General features: G+C 42.6%; 2 protein-coding genes across 2 annotated transcripts; one reads left to right on the top strand and one right to left on the bottom strand.

Moving 5' to 3' along the window:
* Window positions 1-2,385: 2,385 nt before the first annotated feature.
* LOC137916185 (zinc finger protein ZIC 4-like) lies at window positions 2,386-5,796 on the bottom strand. The gene is made up of 2 exons (XM_068759265.1): window positions 4,650-5,796; window positions 2,386-2,825 (listed from the first exon to the last, which is right to left on the bottom strand). The coding sequence occupies exons 1-2, from the start codon at window positions 5,794-5,796 to the stop codon at window positions 2,386-2,388; spliced, it is 1,587 nt and encodes a 528-aa protein (XP_068615366.1).
* Window positions 5,797-9,445: 3,649 nt separating this feature from the next.
* LOC137916184 (zinc finger protein ZIC 1) lies at window positions 9,446-11,732 on the top strand. Its single transcript, XM_068759264.1, has 3 exons — window positions 9,446-10,418; window positions 10,859-11,022; window positions 11,375-11,732. Exons 1-3 carry the CDS (start codon window positions 9,446-9,448, stop codon window positions 11,573-11,575), a joined length of 1,338 nt encoding a protein of 445 aa, XP_068615365.1. The 3' UTR covers window positions 11,576-11,732.
* The last annotated feature ends 11,232 nt before the right edge of the window (window positions 11,733-22,964 follow it).

The following is a 22,964-nucleotide window of genomic DNA, read 5'->3' as shown; positions in this document are numbered from 1 at the left end:
GTCTGCCGTGGTGGAAACAGTTCAGTGAATGTGACACGGGGAGGAAATATTTTTTTCTTTATTTGCTGTGCAGCGTGATTTCCTGTTATTTCACAGTTTCTTAATGAATCCTTCTATCTTGTCAAAATCAGAATTTTCTCACAAGTGTTGGCCTAAAATCCCAAGTTGCCTGCACGCCTTAACTCTCTCCTTTCTTCAAGTGGAACAACCCCCTAAAATGTAGCCGATCCTTCACTCTGAGCGCTGAATGGAAAATGTTTTTACGCGACTCAGTTAGTTCTTGTCCATTTTGACGACTGGAACGAAAAGCTTTAGACGTCCCAATAGAGCCGAGCCCAATGGAGAGGAGCCCAACAAATCGGTGACAAAAGGCTTTCCGTGTCATCAACGTCGTTCAGACGACCTAGAAGAATCCCTCTGATATGAACTTCCACTTCAAAGGCTCCCACTTTCAATTGAGATCCAACTATCTTTGTTATTATTTTATTTTTTTTGTCCTTACGCATAAGAGGTGGTGCCAAATCATCTCTATTTGACTGGTTTAGTGTTTAGTCGGACCTCATGCATGCACTTAACCAAGTTCTAGACACGTATTTGCTGCAGCTCCGTCGTTTCCACCCACTTCATGCCTCAAACATGACATGGAAAGAAAATGTACTCCTCCGCCAAAAAAATAAAAAATAAAAATAAGAGTTTTTCCCAGTGTACAACAAAGCATTTTGGTCGACTTCATGTTTCCACTCCGTTTCCTTCAACACTTTTGATTTTGTTTTACTTCTTTCAGCAACATGTTCAGCTATCATTAAGGCGCTTTTATGGATTTACTCATTTCATGTATAAAAGCCTACATTATGATTACGGTTAAGCAGCTCGACACTCTTGCAATGCAAGTCTATCATTGTGTGGCACAACGTGCGTTCCGGCGCGGCTTCTCCTTTGATTGTCGTAAAGTAGGCCCGGAGCAAAAGAATATATTTTTCTCTTCTTTATTCTGCCCTCGTCTGCGGTATAAAAGGACACAGATTACCGTTTCCGACCCCATGGGAAGCAAATATTACATTCTTTAGAGCGGGCATTCTGAGTCCTCGGACTTGGCCCCATATCATTTGAGTTTGACTTGGCTATTGCTTTAGAAATCTTAATTCACCATGAGGATTCACCGTCGTGGAAAAAAAAAGGTTCTTTATGCGAAATGCCCTTTGAAGTGTGAATATTGTAGCCCTTCATCATGGCGTCTGCATGAAAACCAAAGCTGCAGCTCAGGCAGTGAGACTTTAACACAAGTGGAACACAGTTTAAGTTGTCTCATTTCACGGAGAGACACTTCAGAAAATTCCATATTTAATTCATGTCATTTTTATTTTATAATATTTTTCTGAATATAAAAAAGTAGACGCGTGTTTATTTTTACTGTGTTAAAAAGAGGCAAAACAAATTCAATGGAAATGTTTTTTTAAGACACACGAGAAAAAAATAGAAAATTTGCACTTGTTTATTATTCAGAAAGGTGACTAATTTTAAAATTCAATTTTCACATAAACCCAAAAGGGTCAGTTGTGTTTTCATTTTACAAGGTTTATTCAAAATACACTCAAATTACAAGGCAATTCGGTACGCGTGTTGAGAGCTGCTCGATTCCAGATATTCAAAAAAGGCAAAAAAAAAAACAACGATGATACAAAAAGCACAAAATGTCCACGTTGATAAAACATCTAGAATTACCATTCACATATCAAATAGTAATTAAACAGTTCGATTGTTGACTTTCTGCACATGAAAAAAATGCTATCAAAATAAAATGTACAAATAACTGCTACAATCGATATAACCTGCTTTGAGACAGACCCTTACAAAACGATCGACATCAACACATCGAAATTTACAAAGAAAAAATTACAAATGTACATTTTGACCTCATTGAAACATGCACTTTGGTTCGAAAATACAAAATCCTTCGAGATTAGATTGAAAAATAAATACAAACATATTGAAATCAAAATCGAATTTACAAAAGAACTTTACAGCAACATGCCTACAGCCGACAAACACTGCACCACATAGTCCAACGGGTTTACACGACTCTGTCCACACGTGGAGCAGCGGGCCGTCAGGGCCTGTGTGCGGGCACCGAGCCAACGAATCTGAATCGCTGAGGTTTGAAAAAAAAATATGATTTTAACGTGCACGATAATTATCACGTCTTTAAGGTTTGCACATTTTCTTTCAGTGTGGTTAAAATATTGGCTCTGGGTGTCTGTTGCGTGGCTCAGCCGAAAGGGGGAGGATGGGGGGGGTCTTCACAGGCGTATAGGCACCAAAGCCAAACCACTTTGAATAGTTCGGCTTTTGAAAATGTGTCCCCGTCTTCTTGAGTCAGATATAGGGTTAAAACGCGTCCCTCGGTTCTGGGTTTCTGTAAGGTGCCTCGTCTGTTGGGTCGGGCGTGGAGGGCCCGCTGGGCGGCGTTTGGGTGCCGCTGGCACCTGAACTGTGACACACGTACCATTCGCTTAAATTGGCCGGCTGCGAGGCTCCCACCGACTCCGACAGCACCGAGGAGCCTGCTGGCTCCCGGCCCAAGTCCGAGGAGGGGGACACCAGGGAGGTCGTGGACGACTCGTAGCCCGAGCTGGGCGGGGGGGACTTGCAGTGCACCTTCATGTGTTTCCTCAATGAGCTGGGGTGTGTGTAGGATTTGTCGCAGCCTCTCACTTTGCAGTTGTAGGGCTTATCGCTGGTGTGGACGTGGGAGTGCTTCTTCCGGTCACTGCTGTTGGCAAACCGTCTGTCGCAGCCATCAAACTCACATTTGAAGGGCTTCTCACCTGTTAACATCGATAATGACAAAAATTAAAATCCATCAATAAAAATGAAAAAATATCTATCTATTTATCTATATCTATCTATCTATCTATCTATCTATCTATCTATCTATCTATCTATCTATCTATCTATCTATCTATCTATCTATCTATCTATCTATCTATCTATCTATCTATCTATCTATCTATACACAGGCATCGAAAAACTAAGCAATAAGTAACAAATAAGTGTAAAAAGAGAAAAAGAAGACAGAGAGAAGAAGTAACGAAAAATGGAACAGAACAGGAAGAAGACGTTAGACATTAGAAGACATGTCCTGCGCCTGTACGTGGCGTCTGCGTGCATCAAGGCATAAACAGACAATCCACGAGCAGAGACATAGAAGGCCTAAAACCAACTGAAAGCCATGATTGATCCAAGTATCCCCACAGCCAGGCTTCACCCACTGGGAGCTAACGGCAGCCTGCTTATAGCTGCTGGAATCCGTGCTTATGGACCGCGTCTTTTGCGTCTTAAAAATACAAAATATACCTGATTATGACAACGCAAAAAAAAAAAAAACGGAATAAATTACACGGGACTCATCCACTGCTGATTTCTGTCCTCCGATTAAGGCTTTTGAGAATATGTAATTGCCTCTGTCTAATTACACTTGCGGGTTGAATATCAATTTGACCTTCAGCTGTTGGGTTGAGAGAGCCAATCAAGGATATTAGTGTAGTACAAGAAACGGTTGAGGAACAAACCCCCCAGGGGCAGCCCCAGTTATAACCACACTTTCGGATAGGTTTTAAACACGATCCCAAAGACCAGGCCCCTTGGGAGTCAACACACAGAAATCATTTAACCGATTTGTACTTTAGGTAACGTGAGCAAATGATATGAATAATACATAGCGCGCAGAAATTGAACAGAGGGGGGAGGGGGGGATTGCCACGCCACCAAAAAGTCTGACTCGACATTTTTTTTTTATTCCACTCGTCACTGACTCCTCTCTGCGGGTCACGGAGAAGCCATGTTGCACGGTCAAACGCTCCAAAACCAAAAATCACATGCTCCGTCCTGCAGTCATTTCCGACGCGGTCGGCTCTGACAACCTGTTGGTGGATTATTTTTTAACTTGTCTACTAGTTGTCAACTTGTTGCTTTGGCTACAGAGTCCGCAGGGAGCTCATTCCACAAATAATGTAATCCCTGCGTGCATGTCGTCACTAAAAATAAAGTAAATGTTCCTATTTACATTTTGTAAAGCACAAAACATGCCCATAAATGCATTCCCTACTCTGTAGATTTAAACATAGCCATGCAATAACACTCCAGTATTATTATTATTATGATTATTATTATTATTATTAAGCAGTTAATACAATAAATAAATGACATGGATAATACAAATCATTGCATCATCACCACTTATCATCATATCAGTTACACTAAACGAGAAGATACACGTTCCCAACTTTACTGCCAGTCATGTGTGGCATGCACTAATCCACATGGACAAGATCTGACGTGGAGCCCCCATGTCTTTGTGCTGTGGTGTAAACAAGAGGTTGTACCGTCAAACGCCTGAGTGAGCTGTACCATATAGAGCCCCCCCAACCTTGGTAAAAACTTGCGATGCAACTCCTATAACAATGAGGTAGCTGCGTGCTGGTCGTGGTTAATATTTAAGTGCGTAAAATCATATAAAATGGATTTAAAGCTAGTTAAAAACATGCCTGAAAATTATGTAAAAAATATCACTTCGTGTTAAATTAATCATGCATTCATTTTAGGCTATAGATCTAGTTGTTCTCCTATGAGGGGAATATATGGCTACTGACCTGTGTGCGTCCTTTTGTGAATCTTAAGGTTCTCGGATCTTGCGAACACTTTCCCGCAGCCGGGGAACGGGCACGGAAACGGCTTCTCCCCGGTGTGCACTCGAATGTGATTCACAAGCTTGTACTTGGCTTTAAATGGTTTCCCTTCCCTCGGACACTCTTCCCAAAAACATATATGATTCGCCTGCTCTGGTCCGCCGACGTGCTCGACGGTCACATGCGTAACGAGCTCGTGCATGGTGCTGTAAGTTTTGGAGCAAAGTTTCTTCGGCGGGAGCTCCGGCTCCAGCCACTTGCAGATCAGCTCTTGCTTTATCGGCTGCCTCATGTAGCGGAAAAAGGCACCGGCTCCGTGGTGGTGGTGGTGGTGCGCGCTCAGATTCATGTTCAGATTCAGACCACCGTAGCCATGCAAAGACGAGGCGGAGAACGGATCAGCCCTGGAGTGATCAGACCTCACGTACATTTCTCCAGGTAGTCCTAACCTTATTTGTCCATTCAACGCTTGGCCACCCGGTGATCCGCCGGAAGGCTGGTCGTGATGGAGTCCGGAGAAGATGCTGCGGTTCCCGGTGTCCGGGTGATGCGCATAGTGTCCGGGATAGCTACCTGTTGTTGAGACAAACATTCCGTGGTGAGACGCTGAACCAGCAGGCTGGTCAGTCAGCATTGGCATGGCTTGAGCTGTCAGATCTCTCCGGATGAGGAAGTCCCTACCTGCGGATAAAGCCTGGGCCGCGTGAGACATGGAATAGGGGGCCGATGCCGCTTGGACCGGGCCGAAAGCTCCCGTTTGACTGGAGACCACTTCGCTGTGGCCTGCCATGTGATGATTGTGGTGGTGGTGGTGATGGTGGCGGGGATAATGATGGGCTGGGCTGATTTTGAGGGCCGCGGAGTGCCCCATGTGTTCTGGACCGAATGGACTCGGCCCCAGGCGGGGTTCCGCAGTAATCTCCCCAGGGTGCGAGTGAGCCATTGAGTGTGGATGGCTGCTGAACCCCGGGAAGCCTGTCACGCTCTGAGGGGTATGGTGGTGATGATGGTGATGGTGGTGAGCCCCTGCCAAGTCAACTAATCTCAGCGCCGTGTTCCGTTTGGAGAACGTAGGGTCCATGACGGGGTTTCCCAATGCATCCACGCTCATTACTTCCTAATTTTGGAATAACTTGACAGCAGGGCAAAAAAAATAATAATGATGATGACAAATATATTTTAATCGCAATGAAAAATGCTGGGAAAAAAAAGAGAAGACTTTATAAAGTTAAGTCTATCTGCAGACTGCATGGAATCCCATTCGGATGAGAGGCAGCAGCAGGACGCTTTGATACTGAATAGAGATCCACGGTAGGCGCTGCAGCCCGTGGAGCTAAACAATCACCCTGCGCTCTAATTGGTCCAGAGCTCGGTGATTGACGTCACCAGTGACAGTTTCCAGCGTGAAGAAAAATGTCTTAGTGACAGCGAGCAGTCGGTGCGCATGCGCAGTGCCCTCAGGCAACGCTTGAGAAAAAAAATAGTTGTTATGCAAAGGTTATTGTAGAATAAAATCCTAAAATGTTTATCCAGATTTCGCTCTTCTTTTCGCAGCGAACAAAGGCGATGAAAAAACGATTCCTTCTCTTTGAAACTGATTTATAAAACAGACTGCCTCGCAATAGTATGTACATCGTCACTATAAATGTTGTACGGATGATGAATAACGCAGTAATATCTTCAGTTTGCCCCGTAACGTAAGAAAGACAACTTTTACGCGCATATTGTGCACAGTTTTACGCACTGAAAATATCGGAGTCGGCGGAGAAAAACTTGTCGGTCTAACCAAGGAGAACTCCGCGTGCAGTTTATAATTGTCCGGATTACGTACCCTCAATGCGCGACTCGACAAATAACCATTTTTTAAAAATCCCGTTGTTCGACTTTCGGTGAGCGCGACAGCTCCAGTCTCGACTCCGTGCTCGACTTGGAGGGATCCGCCTGGGTCAGTGCGAGGCGAGCTGCAGCCATTGTCCCGAAGAAAGAAAAAAAAAATGTAATGGACAGGACCTGTTGTTATGATCCGGGGTAATTTTGCTTTAGACCCGGGACGGGAACAGATGGGGGGGTCACAAGAGGAGGCGCCGTATTCAAAAATAAAACCTACTGTAAGTATATCGATTACTATATATTACCTAGTATAGGACGTTATCAGAGAGTTAATTGTGTAATTTTTGTTTGAAATCTTAAAAGAAATATGTGGAACAACATGTCGAACAAATTATTCACCACATCAGCTGAACATTAATTAAATGGAATTGCTCATTTCGAGCAATCAACCGATAGATGAGTATTTAAAAACACCGAAATGTCAAAAAGTGTTTGGTTGTCGGATTATAGTCCATGAGTAGTGTGACCTGCAGCAAACAAAAGTTAACATTTTTCCCACTAATTATTTTTATCTTAACATATAATGCTATAATATTTAAATATGTACTTTATTATTTAAAGGTTGTTTTTTTCAACTTCTTGTGTGATGACAGGGTTCTTTGTAGTTGCTAACAAAAAAAAATAGTTACTAAATCTCCTAAAAGTCACATGGAGCTCTGACTACTGCATTTGTTATTTAACTTTATTGTGAAAATACATCATTTCGACTCTAACATGGCAAACAGCATTAAATGCTCCATCGGCTCGTCTGCCGCTAAATCGTGCACATTGAATGCATATTTAAAAAATATTCAAGATCTGTTTGATAACAAGACACTCGCTCACCTTTCTCGTATTTCACGAGGGGGGGGGGGGCAAAAAAAAAATCAATACTCATTTGGAAGTTTCTGTGAATTGAGCTGTCAAAATCGTTGCGTCACAAACAGCACGTTAGAAATTGAGTCTTGACGGGTCCGAAATATGTTTATTAAATGGCCATTACGCACAGGGTGCATGTGGCTCACAGCTGCAGCCTTCAGATGCATCACAGCAACAAAAAATTTTTTTTTTAATGAATGCCTAAAGTGCTATTTCTGGTCCGAGTTGTGCATACAGTCACTCTCGGAAGGTCCCACGACCAGTGGAATATTGCAGAGTGTCTCATAAAACGCTGCTTTGACTTAGTAGCTTTCATTGTAAATTCCGAATAGTAACCATTTTACATCCTGACTCCAGCACACTTGGATCATGACACTAAACGGTTATTGACCTTTTACTTCGGACTCCTCTTGGATGCATGAAGACAAATTTTGCACAGCAGAGGAGCAAGCAAGCTGAAATATTGAACCACGTTGCATGCAGGTCTACTTGTAAAGATGAGAATGACTAAACGTGCCTGTTGCCTCGGTCTCCCAAGACATGAGGCCTGCATGGAGAACGTCTTCCAGAAACTAGCCCAAGGGTCAAGAAGACATTTACTGATTCGCATGCATGGGCAGCGTCTCTCTGTGTGTGTGTGTGTGTGTGTGTGTGGCTTTGAACTCCAGCAGCCGCAGGTTCCTGCGGAGAGCGCCGCAAATCCCACTTGATAACTTCAACAACCCACAACGTTTAACACAAAAGCTGCAGGAAAAAAAAAAAGGAGCAGCAGTCAAACATTGATGGATACATTTTAGTGTATCCCAAGTTAAATACTGGCCTTTATGTATTGAAGGTAACCTTTATGAACGTGGGGGTGCTGCTCGGGAGCGCGTGCATGATGTGGGGAATCTAAAGCCCAGATGTTGCACCGTTGTGAGTTCCAGTGGACGTTCAAAAGGATCCAGAGCTGTTAAACGGGCGCGCTGCTTCAGCCAGACAACGGAACGTTACGTGGATGAAACCGATGAGTTGATAATAACCGCCATTTAAAGGGAGTGATGACTTCATACCATAACTTGAGGCGTTCCTATGCATGCCGAGAAAAGCGGTAAGGTCGTCCCGCGTGCGTGGACCTGCAGGCACGCGTGCACGCATCGGGCACGCACCGCGCGCAGCCCAGTCTATAAATCCATTTCGTTTTTTTGAACGAGCTCCTGTCAGACACACGGATTATAGATGAATAGATAGAAAACGTTTATAAGTGTGCTTAATGGTGCAAAATAAAATATCGACAATTACCCCCCCCCCCAGATGTTTTTATTTCGTCAACAGAATCAGGTTAACAAAGACACAAGAAGACATTTGCATTTATAAACGGTTACGCGGGCGCAAAAACGTGCGTTTTGGCTTTCAACAAGGTCGGTTGTCTAATTGTGCCCCCCCCCCCCCCCCCATGTTATTCAGCCCTTTAACCAAATTCAAAGTCAGCAATCTCACAATATCTGGGATTGATGAGGCAAAGAGGCCAATAGAAGTGTGGGCCCTGCGTCTTCAATTGTTATTTGGTGAGCGGATTTTTATTGGGGTGAAAGGGGGCTCCGCCAATGAGAGCGCAGCTGCGCAGCCACGTGACCCCAACCCCCCTCCTCCTTCCCCATTCATCAGGGCTGGACTGTGTTGTCTTTTCAATTCATTTATCTGCAGGAATGATTGCGACTATCAGTCTGGAGCTCACCGCCTGACTGAGGAGGTGAAAGTTGCGCCACAGGAAGATAAACCGCAAAAGACTAAATAGTGCATGTATATATCCATGATTCTGCGTGCGCGTCGGCTGAGCGGTATAAGGGAATTCCTCGCGTCTTAAAAAAAAAGTAAACAGGAAAATCTGTGAATTTGAGAGTTTGCTCAGTCGAGTGAGATCCAACAGACAGAGAGAGGGGCAGAGAGGGAGAGAGAGAGGGGGGGGGAGAATATCTGTGCGTGTTTTTCTGATTTCTGCTCTCAGTCGTCTCGGCGAGTCTAGACTGAAGATGCTCTTGGACGCGGGACCGCAGTATCCGACCATCGGAGTCACTACTTTCGGCTCCTCGCGGCATCACTCAACAGGCGAAGTCACGGAGAGAGAAGTGGCGTTGGGGATAAATCCGTTCGCCGACGGGATGGGCGCCTTCAAAATAAACCACAGCTCCCACGACATTGGCTCCGGACAAACGGCGTTTTCCTCCCAGACGCCCGGCTACGCGGCGGCCGCCCTGGGACACCACCACCACCACCACCACCCGACGCACGTTGGCTCTTACTCCACGGCCGCTTTCAACTCCACCAGGGACTTTCTCTTCAGAAATCGGGGATTCGGGGACGCCACCGGAGCGCAGCACAGTTTGTTCGCCTCCGGGAGCTTCGCGGGGCCACACGGACACTCGGATGCGGCGGGTCACCTGCTCTTCCCAGGGCTTCACGAGCAAGCTGCGGCGACCCACGCGTCTTCCAACGTGGTCAACAGCCAGATGCGGCTGGGCTTCTCGGGGGACATGTACGGACGGGCCGAGCAGTACGGCCACGTTGCGAGCCCGCGCTCCGACCACTACGCTTCGACCCAGTTGCACGGCTACGGCCCTATGAACATGAATATGGCCGCGCACCACGGAGCGGGGGCCTTCTTTCGATACATGAGGCAGCCGATCAAGCAAGAGCTCATCTGCAAGTGGGTCGAGCCGGATCAGCTGGCGAATCCCAAAAAGCCGTGCAACAAAACTTTCAGCACCATGCACGAGCTCGTGACCCACCTGACGGTGGAGCACGTCGGCGGGCCGGAGCAGACGCACCACGTCTGCGTGTGGGAGGACTGCTCCAGAGAAGGGAAGCCATTCAAAGCCAAATACAAACTTGTGAATCATATCAGAGTACACACGGGAGAAAAGCCCTTTCCGTGTCCCTTCCCCGGCTGTGGCAAAGTGTTCGCTCGATCAGAAAATCTAAAAATTCACAAAAGGACTCACACCGGTAAGATCCGCACCAGACGGAGCGTTTGTTTTTTTTAATATTCCAAATTCACGCAGAGAAAGTCCCTGCCAAAAAAATATGCATGCATGCGATCCGGATTATTATTTATGAGGCAGCTGGACTCTCCTCCCCGGCATGTGATTCAGTGCAGTTGTCAACAGAAAATATTTAATATGTTTATTTTTTTATATTACATTTGTAACGCATATTAACATTTAATTATAAAACGGAATTAATTATCTTCCTGGGCGGTTGTCTCGAATTCATCTGTAGCCAAACTGCATCTTGTTTTTCCTCAAAAATAGCAGAATAAAGGATTTATTTTTTATTTAAATTATTCTTTATTATCAGGTTTGGAAAAATGTTGGAAAACAGACTCGTGTGGAGAATTGGATGTTTGAATCCAATATTAAACTTTGTGTGTGTTTCTGTCTTTATAGGTGAGAAGCCTTTTAAGTGTGAGTATGAAGGCTGCGACAGGCGGTTTGCAAACAGCAGTGACCGCAAGAAACACATGCACGTCCACACGTCGGACAAGCCCTACCTCTGCAAAATGTGCGACAAGTCCTACACACACCCCAGCTCCCTGCGAAAACACATGAAGGTAAAATGGCTTTTATTTCTTCCCGTTTTCTCAGATGAAAGATGAAAATGTGCGGTTTTGTGTGGCTCGTTGAGATTGGATATTAGAATTAACAAAAAAAAGATTGAATGTGTTTTTATTGTAGAAATAAATACGAGTGTGTTTGCTTTGTTTCAATTCTTTAAACTGATAAATGAGATTAAAATAATAATAATTTAGATGTGTTTTGTTTAAAGATTTTTGCAAACAGCTCGTGTTTTCTTTCGATTCTCATTTTTGTTTATTTGCATTTAAAACATTTTTTTTTTTTTAAATCAAGGCTTGAATTCGTTGCAAGATTCTTTTTCAGAATTGTTTTTCTTTTTAAATGAAGGTTCACGAATCCACCAATCCGGGACCGCAGCCATCTCCAGCGGCCAGTTCGGGGTACGAGTCCTCCACACCCCCCACCATAGTATCACCGTCAACAGAGAACCAGAGCAGCAGCTCCATTTCACCAGCAGCAGCCTCAGCAGTCCACCACACGACCAGCCACAGCACGCTGTCGTCAAATTTCAATGAATGGTACGTGTAAAATGTTTTTGGAAGAAAAGAAAAAAAAAAGAAAGCGAAAAAGAGACTATAAAACAAAAAAAGAACTGCTTGGATTAAAAGACTTTATAAAGTGAAACATGGACTGAGAAAACACAAGAGGCCGACACGATCAATTAAAGGCTGTCTTAATGTCAATGAAAGAGAGCAGGACAAAAAGGAGGCGAGGACAGCCACCGCGTTAACCCCCCCCAACAACCTCAATATTTCTTTATTTTTACTGAGAGACTTTCTCCAAAGAGATCTCAAAAAGCATGCTATATCTGCAGGGGGGGGCTGACATTTTTTTTGTACATATACGGATTTCATCAAGTTGGGGGAAAATGTAATATTTTATTTTGTAAATAGTTCTATCACAACTTAAGGGGATTTGTGAAAATGTGGTCCCTAGATATATGGAGAAATGAGATGGGTTTCAAGGCTATTGCGATGAATAGACTTCATTAAAAAAAGGAATGTTATAGTTGTGAACCAAATGTGAATTTATTCCGTATTACTATACAGTCTACACGTCGACCTAACCGACTCTTAGTATTAATGTGCTTTTGTAGCCTATTCAGTGCAACATTTTCGTCCAAGGTCCAGTTTTGAGTATAGCACACATGTATCATTGTTGTTATTTAATGTCATGTCGATAAATCGTGTAGTGAAAGCCTGAAATTCCGTGTCAATCTGTTTATGTACGTGTTAAATATAAAAAAAAAAAAACTCTTTGTCAATTGCTTTGTCTGAAAGGAAGTATTATTACATGTAAGTAGCTCAATTTTCCATATTTATCCGCATGTAAAGGGCCGGTAAACATGTTAGAAATGATCGGTATTTATGGAGAAATGCGCTCGTATGTAAAATTTTAGTTTACAAAAAAAAATGTTTGGATACATTTCGTACTATATGAAAGCATTAAAAAATACAATAACACAACGACTTGGAGGTTGTTGGTTTCATTTTGGTGTTCTTGCAGCAATGCAATGTGAAACTAATGGGTTCCTTTTACGCACCAGAAATAGAACAGCTTGCTGCGGCTAATTTTTTTTTTTTTTTCTCCAATAATACATCATTAGGATTTAAAAGAAAAATAGTACATGTCTAGCTGAATAAATAATTTTAACTCTTTAGTGTGCGCGCGCGCGGATATGTTTTACGCACAACTTCCCTGACAGTCAGTAATGCGTAATATCACTCCCTCTTCTGCATCTTCTGTTTATTAAAATTAACATGCAACACTTTGCCCTGCAGTAATGTGCAAATTAAATCGATTAATCACGGCGGTTGTTCCTCTGTAAGCCGGATATAGTTTGCGTTACTTAATTGCTCGGGAATCTAATTTTCAAATCTAATTTATTTCCTTTCCTGGCGTTTGTCGGATTTCATAGATTTAGGGCGTGCTGAGGAGTCAACGTGGCCCCTCATTGTTCCTGGCTGCAGCTTGCTTGACCGCCCCATTAGGCAGGGATCACATCAGCAGCCGCCAGTGATCATGGTTAACACTGCCAGTGCGCACGGAGCCGCACGATCTGTCAGTCTGCAGCTTTGTCGGAAGTGCTGAGCACACCCGGAAAGAAAACCATTTTAATCTTAAAAAGAATATACACACGCAGTAGCAGCGCGTGAGGTGTGTGTGCGCGTGCATGTCTCAGTTTATATCAGTAAAAAAAAAAAAAAAAAACACACACATCCACGACTCCCACCATCTTCAGATGAATTGGATGAAATGTATTGAAAAATATTCATCTTTTCTTTTCACGGACTATTAAATTTGGAGATAAATGAAGGATGGTAATAAAATGACTTTTTCGACTCTATTTAACACTATCTATCTCGGTTCCGGTGCTGATGCTTTGCTGATAGAGAAAAGACGCACTGTGTGAATTCGTTTGGTAATTCACTTTGCAGCTTTTATAGGGGGGAAATATGCATATAGTATAAAAAAAATTATGTTAAAAGCGCACACGCGTGGATCTAGATTGGGGTGCGCCATATTTATTTATTCCTTTAAAACAAACAGAAAATACAAAGACAATTTATTAATCATGCAAAATTGAAACAAAAAAACATTGAATGGTAAAGATTTCAGCCCGTGCTAGTAATGACGGGGACGTACTTCCACGGATTGATGGTTAATTGCCTCCTTATGGACACACACTTGAGTATATTATCCTCTTTTATATTTTCCAGTGGAGAGGAAAGGAAAAAATCCAATATTTTAGCCCCAAAACGCCCAGACGCGACTCATTCAACGCACCAACGCCGAGCACGAGCAAAGACGTTGCTGTTTTATCCCCGCCTTCATGCTTCAGTCAACCTGCAGTGGTGTCGAGACTCTTATGCTCTTCAAAAGAGTCGGCGCGCCTCTCTATATATTTCTGATGGCGACCCCAAATCAAATTGTAGCGCAGGAAAAACATCCACTTTAAATGTCTTTACGCTCAAGTCTTGGAGATGACAAACACTCACACGCCGGGAAAGCGCAGGCGCCAGCAGCATGAATATTTATCACCAGCACTTGTGTGGGCATGAACCGAGCCTGACGTTTGTGTTACCAAGGTAGACACTCTCCAGCTTAGCTGCGCACCGAGTGTCCCACAGAATGGTGGCTCAGCCTTTCAATACATGTTGCTTTTACGCATTTAAAAGTCCTGAAATGTCTGTTTTATTCACCCAAATAACAAATACAGCCAGGATATACGTTTGGATATACTTGTTTTCTGTGTAAAGGAGACAGCATTTGGATGTTTGGATTCTTCTTACTGGCATTTTGAGCCTTTACCTCTTCAGAGACAAAGTAAATAGAACTGTCCGGCTGGTAAATGTGCAGAAAGGTGGATTCTTTTCTTCTTCTTCTAAACTTACAGCAAAAAGAGGTGCCATGAATGTGCCAGTTGGCGTTGCTCAGTGGGAACTAAATCGATTTACAGTCGGGTTAACTGTTAGGTGTCCGGCTAAGATATCACAGAAAGGAGGGGTATACGCGCGTCACAGCAGCAGCTCCGGCGTTTAACTTCATGCACGCCTATAAGATGCACGTCAAAAAACCCTCAGCCTCTTTTCTGCTGAGTTAAAGCAAAAAGGTCAAATTCAAGTCAAGGCCACTTCCGTTTATTGGCACGCATGACTTTTCAAAAACGCCCCCCAAGAAACTCTGTCGTATATTTGCAGCTATTAAAACGATTCCATTGCCAGACACCGCGCTAATGGAGCAATCCATCGCACCGTGAAGTTTGCATATACAACAGCCAGATATATATTGCAGAAAATGATTTATACGTTTTACGCGTGGGCGATAAGTACAGCGCGAGACGGATATTTTGCCCCTTTGATGTTTGGAAATGTAACTTTCTTTCTTTTATTTATTTTTTTGGCAAGAAGAGCAACAAATAACAATACTAAAACCGGAATGCATTAAATCAGCCGATTTAATTGTAATACATTCCCCACCTTGGCGCGAGCTTTCTATTGACACATGTACTAATACACGACTAAATCTGACTGACGCATCATCAGACATATCCTGAATTATTATGACATATTACTTGAACGTTTTCTTTACATCTGAACTATTTGCTAAAAGCTCCCTCCAACTTGTAGCCTGAGGGTTTCCACGCGTGTTGCCCAATATGACCGCGGAGCGACATGGTGCAAGTATCCTTTTATCTCCTAAACAGGGTTCATCCGTCTTCACAAATGCCAGTGGTACCATATACGAATGACATGGAATCACATATTTATAGCTACTTTTTAAACAAAAATATATAAATATGTCTTCTTTTTTTTTATCTGAATTTTGCTTGGATGTCTTTGGATTATCCTGCCAGGAGCGCGGATTGCTATATTTTTATTTAACAACATCACTGATTGGGACATTAATCTCCACCGCGCCATCACAGTCCCAGTGCCGGTGCGGAGAGGGTTCGTTATAGTGACGCATTACCGGCTCACGGTGACCCCCGTTGCATCAGTTGTGGTCTCTCTGACACGCAGACCGTGCAGGAGATTTGTGGAGGCGCTGACACGGTGTTGTCGCGTCCCCCTTTGACGCGTTGCTAAATGAGTCCCACTCCAATTAGCTCCTTGCGACAGGGTGAAGCTGCCGCACTGCTCAGAGAGGAAAAATAGTCCCAGTCCTGAGCCGCATTTGTTCCAGGAAAGCAGCGTGAACGCGCAACGACGCACGTGATGGACACCTGAGCTGTTCCAAAGCAGTCAAATGCTTGCAGCTTTAGCGCAAAACTGACTTGCTCAGTGGCACTTCGGCCCCAAGGGTGTTGATTTAAATCCATGAAATTACAGGACAACCTTTCAGTTCTTTGCAACGTTATGCAACAAAAACAGTTAAAGGGCTAATGCATTAAAATATATATGTATATACACGAGTGACTTATTAACGACATATACTCTTATACTCTTAATAAAAGAACATGGGCATAGTTTAATCATATGTTTAGGAATATTTGTAATAATCAAAAATATATGCATGGCCTATGAGGACAAGGAGTGACGTCATTATTTAGTGTTTCTAATTTATGGAGTCTTCCTGTTAAGCCTATACTGTACAACACATTCTGATGCATCCGTTAGCGATAATGAAATCAGAGTCCCATTTTGATTTGATGTAGCCTGCTCAATGCCATGCATATGGTGTGTTAATGCACTGTCTTAATGAAGAGGTTCTTTTTTGCTTATGGAGCAGCTTGCCAACATCTGTTTATCCAAAGCATCTTATAACGACTTGTTTTTCTGCAAAAGGAAGATGACCAGCCAACGATAATCACTGACAGATTTCTCCTCTTCATCCTTTCCACATAAGCATTCTTGTCAATGTGCTCCATAAGGTGGCCCGAGGGAAACATGGATGAACCCGTGAACTGTAAGGTTCTAATGGTTTATAGTGAGATGAACTGAGTCTGCTCTGTGTTCATCCCAATTAATGTGTTTACTATTGTTCTCCATGCCGTTTCACGTTCGTATAGCAAATTATTTCATGCTGCTTGTATTTTGTAAATGCACAAAACAGCATTTTCTAAAAGTTGTTTCTTATTATAATTTTGTCAAAAAACAACCTAAAACATCTCGTCTTTTATATATATATATATAATATTGGTTTCTATTTTTCCTCTGGCTGTGAAAATTGTGGTTTGTTTACGCCGCATCTCCTCAGAACCTTAAAAAGGCATGACTGGTGTAATTTACAGATGATTGATAGCCGAACACATTCAAATATGTTGGTTAAATCCAGATTAGTGGTCAAATATTTTAACAGGAAGCACATGAATCATCTAATTTAACAAACAAATCTCTGCGTGTCAACAATTTATCCGTTTTGTTGTTGGATTCAGGCCCAAAACTATCGCATATTTTTCAGAGACAAGAGGCTGTAAATACAGGTTTGAGTGCAGACATTTAAAATGAAATGGATTTCATTTTTTTCCTCATGATTAAATTCTTTCAAACAAAGTGTGTGCAGTTAAACCAACTGGAATAATTTCCCTGCATGGCTTGTTGGTGTGTGCCTGCATAATTGCAGTTATGTTAATATCCAGGCTTTATTCTGTAATCTACTTTGCAATGAACTTTTTCCAAGATCGCAATAGTCTTGGTTCACTGTTGTCCAGTATAGAAGCACATCAATTTATCCATCCTTAGAGTCCAGCATCGTGTGTTTGCCATGCTGCTGGATATTTCTTTGCTATCTATGGGGAATCTGGCATTTATTAAAAACTGGAGTCTTCAACCCAAGATCCTAAACTGAGTTGTAATATATTACACGTTAACGGAAGAGTGAGGAGAAATAGAAACACATCGTCTCACCTTCTACATTTTCACTGACCTTGGCAATAGCCCACGATCCATTCAGGCATCCTGCGGCCAGCGTACAGTTGTTACCAGAAACAAGAGAAACGTGCCGACTGATGCATCGCTGCAGCCCCACTCGGTATGTTCCACCTCTCCGCTGTGGGTTCATTGCTGGCATTGCAGAAAGGCAGTGATTAAAGGTAAAAATTTGGCAAACTAAATGTGGTTTGTGGAGGTATCATCATAACAGTTTGCTTGGCAGTGGAGGATTTTTCAGCAGCTGCATCAGCAGAACGCAGGTGGAAACGCAACCTGGTGAGGAAAGACGTGGACGCTGAGTGTGTGTCTGCGTTTGTGTGAATGCAGGATGAACTCTGGACGTATGTCAGCTTCCTAATGATGGCAGAGAATAGATCTAGGAGTCTCCAAAGGATTATGACTTAAAAAGAAAGCAACATGATAATGAAAAGTATGACAAGCAAAGAGAAGATAGAGATCATTTTACATCTCTGTTGGCACCACTCTATATGAGCTGTATGTATAAGAGATGCAAAAGAATAAGTGAGATGTACTAAAATATACTCAGCAACTCCCTGGTGTAAAACTCAGCATGACATGTCTGCAGCAGATGCTCCTGTGGGCAAGTCGGCATTTGATTTTTGACACCGATATTCCACCGAATAACATTTAACCGAGGGATATAGCGTGGTTCCGTTGACAATGGATGCTCTAGCACGGTGCCATGACCTCCAGAAGCGGCAGTGACCTCGGCGCTCTGGTGTGAACGGCACCACTCGAACAACATTAAGCTTGAACCACTCCCATCAAAAGTATTTTTGGGGTCTCCGGAGTCAGGTTTTGAGGTGCAGAGAGGTAGGAATGTTGAGCAAAGGGCTGTTCTGTTAAATGTCAAACACACACCTCGAGCTAAAACATCATTTTTGATGGACTAATGCTGATTGTTTAGGTTGTGATGGCTTGAGGTGTAATAAAAACAACAACAGACATGTTATCCTCTTGGACAACAACTCCATCTATTCTGCATCAACGACCACCGGACAGTCACAACTGTGATAATTCACTTTGTTTGCTAATAACAATTCCTAAATAACATGTCATGCATTTTCTACACGACGCGCCGTGCGTATCCTATTAATTAGAATTACTCGTTGCTCACGCACCGTTTGATTGATAATGATTGGCCTAAATTTCCTTGCTCCAGGTGTTTGCCGTTTATTATTTTTCCACCCCTTTCAATTAATCACTAAGGTTTTCTTTTTTTTTTTTTTTGTTCCACCTGCAAAGGAAATTATAGCACGACTGTGGCCAAAAGCCTCACACTGGAAGTCTTTGTGGGAAAATGCATCAACATTTTTATTGTCAAAATGCCGCTGTTTTAATTTTTTCACGTTGAAAAGTACAACAGGGGGAAAAAACACACACATTAGTTGTGCCATTGTTGCCCGCACAGCATGACAGTGCTGCGGGATTTTGAATTAATGACAATAGAAGATGATTTCAATGCTTGCCATGTCAGGGGATTATGTCTTGCTTGAGGTAAGGTCACTGTGTGGGGCTGTAACCTGATATTTGATGTCTGCAAATGGAAACTCTTCATTGTCAGACTGAAATGCTGCTTTAAGAAGTATTTTTTTTCATTTCCCACATTTGTCACTGAAAGTCACATTTTATGCTCAATAATTTTCCAACTGACAAGGTATTTTGCTTTTTATTCCAACAAGGCTATTTTTGGCAATAGAAAGCTTCTGCTTTAAAGAAGATAATAAATACTGCACTGAAAGGTCAAATTCAAGCTCTCACAAAAGGTCAAGCTGTGAGAAACTGAGCCTTTAATCAACAAATAATATCCAAGCTCGGAAAAAGAATGGTAGGAACGAAAGCCGAAAATCTAGATATTCTAATGCAAAAAAGACAGAATCAAATGAGAAAAACAACATTGGTATTGCGCAAGCAATTTTTCACGGGTGGTTTGTGTCTTACTGGGAAGTTGTCAGCAGCTTTTTTGAAACTCATAACTGATTGTTGAAGCTCTGCATGCAAGGCGGATCCTCTGCAGCCAATTTATGTCAGAGTCTTATTGATGTTATTTCAACTATCCCATCATATATGACTGTATAATTACTGTGTGTCTGTTTACAGCCAGCAATGAGCAGGCATGTGTAGAAATGTGTAAGATGACTGTTTCTTGTATTTTCTTCTTTATTCATATATATGACAGCCCCCTGCATAGCATCCACGCTAAGCTATCTGGTATAAAGCCACACACAGCAGTGGCTTCTGTCTAATGGACAAGTGTTGATAAGTACATAAAAAGAGCATCCAGCTGAACGTCTCGCTAAAAGGTTGCTTCCAAAGTTATGGAAAGTAAATACCTGTCTGTCAGCCATCATCGCACAGATTAATGGCGGCATGTTGCTTCACCTAATGGTGAGCGGAAGGGTTGTTTGACAGCAGCTATTTCTGCAAACTGTATTAAATATATTTTTAACAAATCTGTCCTCCTTTCTTATAAAAATATTAATAATTGGCTTACACTTAAATACTTCAATCTGCAGTTGAGCCTCGATTGACTGCAATATTTTGTTTATGTTTTGATGTCGTTTGAGATTTTGATGTATAAATAAATACTTTTTCTTCACATGAAATATTATTTTCATTAATTTAGCATCTATGCTCACAATTTATGCTTCAAGTAAAATGAAAAAAAATTGCTCAAGTGACTCTACAGGAGTCCATTTTTTTTATTCGCTTGATGCACTGAATCCACAGAAACGCAATGTTTTCATGAATGCATTCAGGTCATAACCCCACTGTGATATCAGGTATTGGACTGATAATGAAAGATGTGAAGTCAGGAGAGAGTGAACATAAAGGACAAAGCCACCCTCTCCTTCTTTGGCTCAGAGTTCTCGCCAGAGGACGAGTGATCGAATCGGGATTAAAGCCCATAGAAACATATCTTTAAATACAACAGCGTGATCATCGAGGGCTGCGAGTTAATTATAACCAAAGGGATGTGTGGGGGGGGATTCGAGATTTGATCCCTCTCTTTGTTAAACAGAATGGCGTGATGTTTGAACACTTACTGGGTTACAGGATGTTTCTTTGTTCAAGAGGGCTGCATCCTTTGTTCTCTGAGCTTTAGAGAATATAGTTGACATATAACACATCACCTGCTTATGTGAATTAATAATGTATTAATATGTATGGACGTCACACGCATTTTGAAAAGAAAGGAAATGCCCGAGGGTCCAAATCAGCAACAACAACTTCTTACGAATCCATTTTCATTTTACTTAACCCTGTTTAAAGTTTAGTTCTGAGTGCGTTTGACTCGTGATATGTTGCTGCTTCCATTAAAACATTACCCAACCTCACTGTCGTGCACGTCGCTACACCACGCATGTTTCAAACACCCCAAAGCCGGAGCTGCATCTTCAAACTCTTTCAAAGTGTCTCTCTTCCTCTTCCTCTGCAATTAACTTTTGTCGGCGTTGCAGTCTGTTGCATGTGCAGATGGTTTGGAGGAGCATCAATCTCTGTCAGCAGTGTAATAATGCAGACATTCCATACTGGGATACTTCATGAGCAGAGGAGGCGCATGAGAGGGGGAGTTCCCTAAATCCAATAAAGGATGCGTTCTGGCTGAAGCCCGAGAACCAGCACCCCGGTGAGGATGCAGTGGGAATGAAATTACACACATCGTGCAGGTTACACTGTCTGCATTTTCCTATATTAGAGGTTTAAAATATCACCGCACAACATCCACATGTAAACGTACAAAAAAACGTTGAATTGTGTGATGTGTGTTCGGAATCATCAAGCGATCAGCAGTTTAATGCCAAAGTGGTTTTATATTTAAAGTAAGGGTAAATAATACTGGACTTAAGTTAATATATATCAGATTTATACTTAGAATTCAGCGATAAGAGCAAAAATGTTGTCCTAATCTTGACAATCGCACCCCTCTGTGTCACACAAACATCTTTATTTCTTCTATCACTTACGATGATCTTTCATCTATCCAATCTGGACGTGGATTCCAAAGCCATAAGCTGCTGGCAGCGCTTCTGACACAACCTCTTGTACCTCCCTTGACTTTGGGTGTTGGCTTGATGTTGACATCACATGTAAGAAAGATTCTCGGGCACAAACTGGAACAACACATGGAACGTATTGGGACTGCAGGGAGATATGGTATGGGGGGGGAATGATACGTCTGGATGCCCTTCATCTTTCTCTCTGAATACAGGCCTAAATCAATTTTACTCTCAGCGTGAGACTTTCTCCAGTCCAAGTTTTGAGTAAATCCAATCAGCTGTCGGCGGGATTGAGATGTAGAGTGTCAGTGATGACGGAAGTTGCCCAAAAGGGGAAAATGCAGTCCGGCGTTTTTAATAAGATGCTACGCTATAAGCTTCATCTAAAGTAGTAATCTTCATTTAGGGGGAATTAAGCTGCGGGGCTTAATGGGACAAACCTGATTGCCGAAAAACATCCCTTCTGAAGTCCATTAAAATGACAATAGATCAAAATTAAAGAGTTAAAACAAGTAAACTCTTTCCGCTTTAGATGCAAAACGCTTTTCTCAAAGTTGTCCGAGACATGAAGAATGACATCGTTATATATATATAAAAAAAAAAGCGTGTGGGTATTTATGAGCCCTCTGACACGTCTAGTGTGTGTCGACCACCGAATACAGCTCTGCCTTTTAGCGTGGCATTGCTTGAGTGCTTTGGCGTAGCGGCATAGCTAGAAATCCCTTGGCCTGCCAGGTGTGAGCTCCCAAATCATACTTGTGCATCAACAGTTTTGACAGGCGGACTACATGGTGCTAATCTACACCCACCGGGGCTGCTGTTCCAAAAGGAAGAGGAGCATAGATACATCACATGATTCTGAGGCATCTTCCCCTCTCACACCCTTCTCTCATTTTCTCTTTCCTTTTTTCTTTTTTTTTTTGATTGGCTAAATTCCATGCTCATTAACGTATCCCATTATCTTCTGTAGTATTCTGGGAAATGTGTCCACTTGCTGCCATCCCAATTAATATAATATGTAACACGGATCACGGCTTTCAAGTGTCTGGAAGTGCTTCAGTTTCTTTCTTTCTTTTTTTTTTTCAAGATTCTCAGTCACATGTTGAAGGGCTGTAGATTTTTCAAGGGCGTCTGTTCCAAGCTGGCCGAGTCGAGACACAACGGCGCACAGGGGGCGGCGGTGATGCTGGTGGGGGAGCAAGCCGGTAAGATCCACCTAGAATTTGTTGAATCAAATCCTTGCACCTGGATATAATCGTCCTGCTGCTGGGCTGGGAGTTGCCACCGCCACAAAGAGACCAAATTAGTGGTGACCTGTCAAAACACACAGCTTCACCTGGTTGTCATATTTTACCAAGACAAAGAAGCGCTTTCGTTGCCTCCCTGGCTAATGATTATTTTGTTTACAGGCTGGGATAAATGCACCACTTTGAATAACTGAGATGATGAGAAAAGAAATCGAGCTGCAACCAAAACAGCGACGTGACATCACTGGGAATGAATCATTTATATGTGCTCTAA

This window comes from Brachionichthys hirsutus, unplaced genomic scaffold (genome assembly GCF_040956055.1).
Source record: "Brachionichthys hirsutus isolate HB-005 unplaced genomic scaffold, CSIRO-AGI_Bhir_v1 contig_428, whole genome shotgun sequence".
Classification (NCBI taxonomy): domain Eukaryota; kingdom Metazoa; phylum Chordata; class Actinopteri; order Lophiiformes; family Brachionichthyidae; genus Brachionichthys; species Brachionichthys hirsutus.
The sequence above is the reverse complement of the archived record's forward strand: the minus strand, read 5'-3'. Positions and strand labels throughout refer to the sequence as shown.

Coding starts and splice junctions, on each gene's coding strand:
- LOC137916185 (XM_068759265.1), bottom strand. CDS start 5,796: ATGAGCGTGGATGCATTGGGAAACCCCGTCATGGACCCTACGTTCTCC. Junction 2,826..4,649: donor TCACAAAAGGACGCACACAG/GTCAGTAGCCAT, acceptor CGATGTTAACAG/GTGAGAAGCCCTTCAAATGT.
- LOC137916184 (XM_068759264.1), top strand. CDS start 9,446: ATGCTCTTGGACGCGGGACCGCAGTATCCGACCATCGGAGTCACTACT. Junction 10,419..10,858: donor TCACAAAAGGACTCACACCG/GTAAGATCCGCA, acceptor CTGTCTTTATAG/GTGAGAAGCCTTTTAAGTGT. Junction 11,023..11,374: donor CCCTGCGAAAACACATGAAG/GTAAAATGGCTT, acceptor TTTTAAATGAAG/GTTCACGAATCCACCAATCC.